We start from the raw sequence: 9354 nt of genomic DNA on the forward strand, positions 1-9354 counted from the left end.
CCTTGTGAAGTTAATAGTCTAACCTTAGATTTGGTAAGAGAGGGCATCGTTTTAAGTAGCCACTTTCCATGTGTTCTGAACTGGGAAATAAGCCAAAGAAATTCAGATTGGAAAAACATTACCAAAAAATACCTGGGTTCCTTCTGTGTTATAAAATTAATATAGGTTTATTATAACTTTGTAATAGAGCATATTTTCTGGCTTCATATAGCTCTGGAGTAATAAAAGAACTATTCAGTAAATATTCATTGAGTATCTTGCTGTGCAGGTACTATGTGTTACAGTAGGAACAGATTGAATGAATAAGACATGACTGCCCTAAGAGTTTACAGTTAGAGTACAGGCAAGCCCACAGATAGCAGTGATATAAGGCAGAATGAACATGCTCTTGAGGAAGGTTTCATAGAGCTGTGGAACTGAAAAGCAGAGAACATTCCTATTGGAAAAATCAGAGAAAATTTCAGACCGGAGTTGCCATTTGTGTTAGGCTTTTAAGGATGGGTGAGTATTCAAAAGACATAGATAGGAGGGACAGTGGGGGCAGCATGCGCAGTGCCCTAGGAGAGAATGGGGATATAGAGGACCCTGTGAGTGGTCCGGTGTAAGTTGTGTGTTGGGGACAGAGGAATTAGGCCAGAGGGGCAGGTTGGAGCCTGAGGGTCTTGGCTCCCAGGCGGAGATACTGCTTATTCTCTGTTCTTTCAGCCTGCAGAACCATGAGAAGTTTTATGAGCAGTGGATGATGTGATGATTGACTGTGTTTTCTGATTATCAGGAGAAGGACACATATATATTACATTTTAAGCCAAGCCAAGCAAATCGTATGGGACGGTTGTTATGTCTCTTCCTTTGGGTGGTAGGAGCTGGGACCTGGAGAGGTCAGGAGATCTGTGACCCAGTTTTCGTTCTGCCACTAACCATTCACTCAGTGAATGACCAGAGCAAGTACTAGGTCCCTCTTCCACTACTTTGAAAGTGAAATTAGACTGATGATCTTTTAAGAGTCCTTCCAGCTCTAACATTTGAAACATACCAAATGCTGACAATTTTTCTAAACTAGTCATATGTATAATGGAATAGAGCAACTTTATCATCTCTAAGGCAAAATAAGACTTTAGTATATACTTCTTAGTTTGAAAATAGCAGCCAACTGCTTTCCAGTTCTGAAAGGGCATGAGAGCCCCACTGTATCTGCACGGGGTCACTAGAGGGCTTTGGGGATTTTCTCAGAACTAGTGTTTTTTTTCTCTTTCTCTTTGCTTCCCTATCTTTGTATTTCTGTCTGTGTCTTTTCCTTTTTCACACTTCTTCCTCTTTTGCCTCTGATGCCCACCCTCTGTTGGCTCCAAGTGTGTCTATTGTAAGTTAAAACTTATCACCTCCATTTTTCACAAAATTTTAAAGTGACTGAAACATTTCAGTTTTCTCTTTTTGAACGTTTCTATATTATGCTACTTTTAAGTTGTGTAGCATTCCATGCATTTCTTTTTCTTAATGGATTAACTTAAATATTTAACTTAAGGAATTTACAACAAACAGGAAGAAGTCTGGAAAATATTTGGTGGATAGAACTATGGGTGGTTTCTCTGGATAAGATAAGAATACAGATATTTGAAAAGGTGGGGGTTATTCTGGGTAGCTCTAGAACCAGGAGACGAAAACAATTTATGACAACTTTGAGATAAAAAAAAATGATCTTTCAGACTAGATCCCGTCCCTGCTAAAGGACTGCTTCAGGGCATAGTGAGATATCACTAGTTCCTGCTCTGCCTCCACCAGGTTTCAGCAGAGCAGATTCCAGCATTTAGTGAGAGGTGGGCCAGGTGACCACTGACGTTGCACCTCTATTTCTGTATGGATTCAATGGAAATGAGTAAAAATGAACACTGAGCTGCTGTCGTCTTACCTGTTTTGTCTCGAGTGCAGAATACTGATTTGTGTCTTTTTTTTTTTCTTTTTTAATTAGGAAAAGATGGCATCTCTTTCCTCCTGAAGATACTCCCTTTCTTTATCCAACTAGAATCCCTTATGAAGAATCTAGTGTGTTCAGTAAAATCAATGTTGTCAATCCTGATTTAAAACGATTTCCGGAGTTCCAGAAAGCTCGAAGACATGTGGTTACGCTGAGCCCAGGACAGGTAATGGGGGCTTTAAAATCTTGATGACCTGTCAGAAGACTCCCTAGCTATAACTTCTCTCAAGTCTATGCCATGTGATTCTCCCTTCCCTGCAATACAGATGAGAATGGTTTCCTTCCCTGGTGCTCTTGGAAGGTAGTTTCCCCAGCTGCAAGTGTCACACACACTTCTCTGCTTCTTGTCATAGAAAGATAGGAGGGAACATAGCTCCTCCTACTGGTAAAGAGAATAGACTGTGGAGGAAGACAAGAACTCAGTCATTTTTATTCAGGTTAAGAGAAAGTGTCAAGCGTGAGTACTCAAGCAGTTCTGGAACATTTATTCACAATTCATATCTGTTCAACTATGCTAGAACCCAGACACATATACACAGGTTGGAACGCATCCACGTATAATGAGGCATAATGAACTGAGAATGATTTGCCTTTAAGCAAGAAGGAATGTTGCTTTTATAACTGACTCTCTGAAACATTTCCAAAGATACTGTACCTAGTGCTACTGCCTAGTGGGGGAAGTTACTTTTGCAACACCGACATTTGCTTTCTGATGTTTTATTAACAATTTGAAAGGTTTTCTGAGTCTCTTACGGAGATTTTATTCCCTTGGTTATTCTTTTCCCCTGCCTGTTTTCCTTCCATTGCTCCCTTGTCACTGGCTCCTTTCCTGCTTACTTCACACTTGAATATGCCAACTCAAACAATTTGTCTTGATCAAGTTGCTTCAGCCTGTTGGTGGTTACTCCCCTTCACCTGTCCCCCCATCCCCTGACAACCACTCATCTATTTTCTTTCTCTATAGATTTACCTGTTTTGGACATTCCATGTAAGTGCAGTCATACAATATATGAGCTTTTGTGACCGGCTCCTTTCACATAGCATAATGTTTTCAAGGTTCATTCATGCTGTAGAATGTTATCAGTACTTCATTCCTTTTTATGGCTGGAACAGAGATACATTTTGTTTATCCAGTTGATGGACATTTGCGTTGTTTCCACTTTTTGGCTGTGATGAATAATGCTGGTATGAACATTTGTGTACAAGTTTTTGTATGAACGTATGTTTTTAGTTATATTGGGTATATATACCTAGAAGTGGAATCATTGGCTTTTATAGTAACTCTGTTTTTAACTTTATGGGGAATTGTCAAACTGTTTTCTACAGCAGCTGTACCATTTTACCTTCTCGCCAGCAAAGTACGTGTTCCAGTTTCTTCACATGCTCACCAACACTTGTTATTTCCTATTATTATTATTATTATTATTATTATTATTATTATTATTATTATTATAGTGGATGTGAAGTGATTGCTAATTTATTTTTTCTTTGATTTTAATAGCCACATTTGAATGAGTATTTCCGTCTGTTGTATCAGTTTTCCTTACATCCTGCTCATTCTGTAATCCACCACAATCTGGCTCTCTCTCTCTTAGCACTTTACTGAAAGTATACTCTGTGATAGGACATTCATGACCTAATGATGAAATTCAGTCGTCATTTTTCGTGCCCAGTTACACTAAAAGAAGCTCTCTTCCCATCTCCCGGCTCCACCTTGTCCATATGAAGTGCCACCAGGTTTCTAAATCTGAAGCCCAGAAGCTTCTGGTCCATCTCCATCTGCTCTACTCAGCTTTCCATTGGAAATCTTACACCGAATCTGGACAAATGCAGTCCTTCTTGACTCTGCCCATTGCTTTTGTTTACTATACCTTCCCGTGTAGATATTAACATTTAATAAACGAAACATTACAAGACTCTCCTGTCCTTCCTAGGATCTCCCACAATGTCACTGTTTTAACCATCCCCTTACTCAATATTTTTCAGCAACTCTTAATGCCTACAGGACAAAATCCAGATTTTTTATTCTGAATTAAGAGCCCTCCACAGACCCTAACCTAATTTTCCCACCTTATCTCTCATTACTCCTTCTGCAGTAGTAAGACTGGCCTACTTTGTCCCTCAACAGTCGCACTTTCCTAGCCTGTGCCACTTCTCCCTCCTGGCATGTCCTCATTCTTTTCTCTGTCTAAATTCTCTCCAGGCCTTGGTTCGAATCACTCTTCTTCCATCCAGGTTGCCTCTGACCTCCATAGTTCATGCCTGCGTCTCTCACCTCTCAGTTCTGAAGTTCTCTAGCACCAATGTCCACTTGTCTCATATACCACTTATATAACACCACCTTTCTATTTATTATTTTTTCACTGGGTAGATTTTAGACTGTGAGACGACAGAAACTGTCCTATATTTTTTACCTATGCCCTTTCTCAGAATGCATACAACTGTTTTGCAATGGAAAGGAAAAATTAAAATCTCAGAATCCTTTGCTAAGAATTCAATGTAGACAGAGAAGGTCCAGGATTAAGGAGAGTAGACACTGGAGAAGCTGGCACTATTCTTTGTAGAACATGTGAATTTGTCAATTAAAAAAAGAGTAAAATGATCGTGAGATTTTGTTGTCGTTCCTTTTTCTACAGCAATGTTACTATAAATTCATTTGTGTTACATTTTTTCCCTTAGTATCTTCAATTAGGGCTTGATTCTGACATAAAAATAGAATGGCCTGTTCTTATGCTAACCATTTTTTGTTTGATTTTCAGGTTCTCTTTGTTCCCAGACACTGGTGGCATTATGTAGAATCCATTGATCCTGTCACTGTCAGTATAAACTCATGGATTGAGCTGGTACTTTTTTTTTTCCAATAAATATATTCCCTGCTTTTAAGCTATATAAAGATTGTCTATAAAATGCGGTGATTAATTTTAACCAACACTCCGGTGTTACTTTGTTTTGATATGCTATAATTTACGTATACCATGCTCTATTGTTTAGGTTGGAAATAGGATTTTTAGTTATGTGTCATTCTCTTTCTTTTAAAGGCACACATGAGCCCTGATGTTGACATGCAGGGTAGTTTCCCTTGACCAGTATTGTTAGGAGAATTGTGTTAGGCCTGGCTGGGTCTACCATGTGTCCCGCGTTGCCAGTCCCATCTCACACCATCTGGTCTAGAAATATCTGCTTCTTGGTTCAGGGTTTTCATAACTAATTGCAGAATTCTCAGCCCTGGCTTATACATTTTCTCAAAGAAGAATCTTTCAGTGCTAAGTTTTTAGCATTTCATTTCTGCCAGGGACCTTTTCCTTCCAATATGCTATGCTTAATCCTGGTTGCCTGTTCCACTTGACAATTAAAACGGCTGCCTAGTACAGCTCAAGTCTGATTCTTCAATCCAAGGCCTTAGTTGTATCCGTGCTCTTTTCAGCCAGAGATTTAGACTGTACCTATGCCCTCTGCTCTCCTGTTCCCAAAACCTTGTTTGCATCCCCTTTCTTTGGCAGCTGCATCCTACCCTCAGGCTTTTCTTACCCTTTGGTAATGGGAAGGGCTTTGGCATAGGTGGAACACAAAGGAATACTGTAACAAGAAGCTGTACTGTGTGGGCCTAGAGAAGAGTTTTAACACTTGAGAGTTAAGTGAGAGCTATGGCGAGAGATCATTAGACTCACAGAAGTTCTGCTTGAAGCCAGCTGCATTGGAATTGGAGCAAATGTCAAGGTAGAATCCATAGAGCCCTCTTACATTCCCAGTACCAGTCTCATCTGCAGTGGCCCTGACAGATGCTTCTCCTCCCGAGGTCACACATTCTGTTGTTAACTGTGGAGCTGCCATCTGGCTGCTTGTAACCGTACCCGTTATTCTGAAACCATACAGAATATTTTTCTTTTTTAAGTATTTGAACATACCTGCCATGTGTCCCCTTAATCTTTTCCAGGCTCAAAACCTCTGGTTTCTTCAACAGTGTTTTTATATGACTTTCAGACTCTTCACCATATTGGTTGCAGACCTTGGAATTAGGCAGATTTCAGTTATAGGTATATACCTTTGTTAGTTGTCTAACCTAGATGGTTACTTTATCTGATCAAGCCTAAATTTCCTCACTTGTAGAACAGGAATTATAATTGCACCCACCTCAGTGAGGCTTAAATTGGGCAAAACGTGTAAGCCTCTCATACAAGTGCCTGGCACATGGAAGTGTTTAAAAATAGAAATTGCTATGAGGCATAGGAAGAGCTATTATGTCAAGAAGAGCTCACTTAATTAATGTATATAGCATATAAAACAATACCAGTCAGCCTCATTTGGTAGAGTGTAAGATTTCTTTCCCTGCCACCCCCTTTGGCCCCGCCCCACCTTCCACCCCTGACGTATGGATGCTGCCATTTCCCCTTAAGAATTGGATCTCTGAAGGCGGGGGCGTCCCCTCCTACACACTCGCTGTGCACCCGGGGCAGGGCACACCTGGAGTATGGTCCGTGGCTATGGGCCATGGCTCCACCTGGGGTGCGAACCCAGGACCTTCTGCATATAAAGCAGACAAGCTAACCACTATATTATAGAGCCACCCCCTGGAGTGTAAGATTTCTACCTCACATAACTTAGATCTTGAATTTCTTCAGAGCTGCTTATTGCATTAGCTTTTTTAGTAATCTTATCTCACTTTGGGTTCATCTTCAGCTCTAAAATATCTGTTTGTTTTTTTTTTTACATGATCAACTGCCATGTAAGATTGTTCTCCATCCTGAACCCATAAAACTGGTTCTTTAAACCTAAACCCTGTACATTAGTCATCTCTATTAGTTTTCATCATGTTAATTTGGTTAAGTATACCAGCTTCCCAAGATAATTTTGAATTTGAGTCTCATTTATACTTTTAGTGAAACTCCTTCAAGCTGTTCTGTGCCCTTTTGGTATGTCCCCATTAATGTCTGAGTGTATCCTTGCTTTCTGGTACAAGAAGATACCCTGAGCTTGCCTTATACTTTCCCTACCCCAAACCTGGAAGTCTTTCTCCAAGTGGCCAAAATTCCTCTTATGTTATTTAAAAACAGAGATTTGGGCTCTAAGGCTGCTCATTGCTACTGGTGTGTCACTGTTTCCATACTCTTTAATCGACTAAGCTAGAACATGATATAGATAAATGGATGGATAGATGGATGGACGGGTAGTTATTGATATATTTATCTTTCTAATTCGAGGTTAACATCATAAGTTTTTTTTTTCTTATTTCTATATTTTTATCTCTTAACACTGAATTTCTGAGTCCTTAATAACAATAACCTATTTACTTCTTTGCATTAAGATGTCAGATTTACAATTCTAAAATTCCAATACTAATATTACAAACTGTAAAACTTGCAAGTAAAATTTAAGATTTGTGTTTTCATATGATCTTTAGAATCAACTTGTCTAACTTCATGGGAAAAAAACAATTGAAATTTGATATTTTTATTCAATCATATTAAAATTTACATGAACTTTTGATATTGAATTGTTCTAGCCAAAAACAAGATATCTTCCTACTTGTCCAAGTCTAGTTTTCTTTATTTCAAGAATGTTTCAAAGTTTTCCTCACATCGAATTTGCGAACTTCTTTTAAAGGTTTATCTCTGGATAATTCATCTTTTTTGTTGCTGTTGTAAGCAGGGTCTTCTGTTATGCCATCTCACTGGATTGTTTGTGTATATGAAAGCTTTTGAATTTTTGTGTTAATTTGAATTATTTTATTGTACGTAGTGATTTTTTATTGACTTTCTTATGTTTTAAGTTATTTCTTAGATTACCTGAAAATTAGGATAGTTTTTCTCTTCCTTTCTAATTCATTTGCCTGTAACTTTTCTTTTATCTGATTACATTGGCTGATACCTCCAATTCAATAATAAATATTAGTGGAGATAATGGGCATCCTTGTCTTTTTTCTGACTGTATAGGGAATTCCTCTAGTGATTTCTCTTTAAGTAAAATGTTAGATTTGGGGCTGAGTTTTATTTGTATTTTATCATGTTAAGTATCTCAGTTCTTATTTTCTTTCCTTCTTTTTAAAGGAGGAAAAGGTGTTGAATTTTTTTGAGGACCTTTTAAGCAGTGATGAAGATGATCATATAATATTTCTCTTTAGTAAATATCTGGCATTACAGTAAATTATATCAATGGATTTCCTAATATTGATTCATCCTTAATTTCTGGGAAAAAATCCTACTTGGTTGTGATGTTATTTTTTAATGTACTGTTGAATACTGTTTGTTCATATTTTACTTAGGTTTGATTTTACATGGCCTCAAGAGCTTGAAAGCCTTAACTCTGGTCTTTTTAAAAGCTTGTTATATACCATCTATTTAGTTGTCTCTCCTAGAATTTTTCAAAGAATTGGTATTTTAACTTCTTTCTGTATATGTCACAGTTTGAAGACCATTTATTCTTTCTTGAAAAACTAGAGTGTGAAAAAGGAGTTGAGTAATTATATCTTCCTCTGTCAAATATTGCTTTTATCATTGTCTCTTCAAACACTGGACCATAATTCCTTCTTGTTGCTAAATTTAGCCCCCAAAAGCCCTTAGATCTTAAAGCCTATCTTCCATATTCATATAGCTCAAACTTCCTCCAGGCTCTAGTATTCCTGTCACGAGTCACATAGATTTGGAAAAAAGTAGATACTAGTTCTGTTCAGATGATGCAATATTCATTCCTTCTCAGTTTCTCTGTTAAATAAATGTAGATTTGGTCCTAATATATGCTAGGGGATAAAGTATGTTCTCAATTATATTAAATGGTGCCTTTTTCATTCATTTTACCTCCTTATTCTTTTAGTATTGAAATGTATTATCCCCTCCTCCTGAAATGTATTTATCAGTATTTTCTCTAAACTTTTTAGAAAATATTTTTGTTGATTTTTAAAAGCTTTCTTCACTCTTGTTTTTTTCTTTATTATGTCATTTATTATATGTATACATACAAAAGAATATATTGTAAGCTATGAGACTTTACTTAAAGTCAACTGATTGTAAATGTTAATCACATCTATAAAACATCTTCCCAGTAACATCTCTATTAGTATTTGACCAAGCAAATGAGCACTGTAGCCTAATCGAGTTGACTCATAAAATTAACCATTACATATAACTCTATGTTTAACCTTTTGGGGAACTGCCAGGCTATTTTCCAAAGCAGCTGCACCATTTACTTTCCCACCAGCAAAGTAAGAAGATTCTGATTTTTCCACATCCTCACCAACATTCGTTGTTATCCGTCTTTTGATTATAGCCATCCTAGTGTGAAGTGGTGTCTCATCGTGGGGATTTGCTTTTTTTTCATCTAATATTATGTTTCTAAGATACATCTGTGTTGTCACATGTAGCTGTTCATTCATTTCTTTGTGGTATAAT

The 9354-nt window shown here is 37.6% G+C and overlaps 1 protein-coding gene across 2 annotated transcripts in view; it reads left to right on the forward strand.

Moving 5' to 3' along the window:
• Nucleotides 1-9354, forward strand: part of HSPBAP1 (HSPB1 associated protein 1) — a 52925-nt gene that overhangs the window by 40320 nt on the left and 3251 nt on the right. For both annotated transcript variants that reach the window (XM_011369713.2, XM_023520886.1), the window contains 2 exons: nucleotides 1967-2138; nucleotides 4732-4815. In XM_011369713.2, coding sequence (XP_011368015.1) covers nucleotides 1967-2138; nucleotides 4732-4815 — 256 coding nt within the window. The remainder of the gene's footprint in view (nucleotides 1-1966; nucleotides 2139-4731; nucleotides 4816-9354) is intronic.

Source organism: Pteropus vampyrus, unplaced genomic scaffold, assembly GCF_000151845.1.
Source record: "Pteropus vampyrus isolate Shadow unplaced genomic scaffold, Pvam_2.0 Scaffold1, whole genome shotgun sequence".
NCBI classification, from domain to species: domain Eukaryota; kingdom Metazoa; phylum Chordata; class Mammalia; order Chiroptera; family Pteropodidae; genus Pteropus; species Pteropus vampyrus.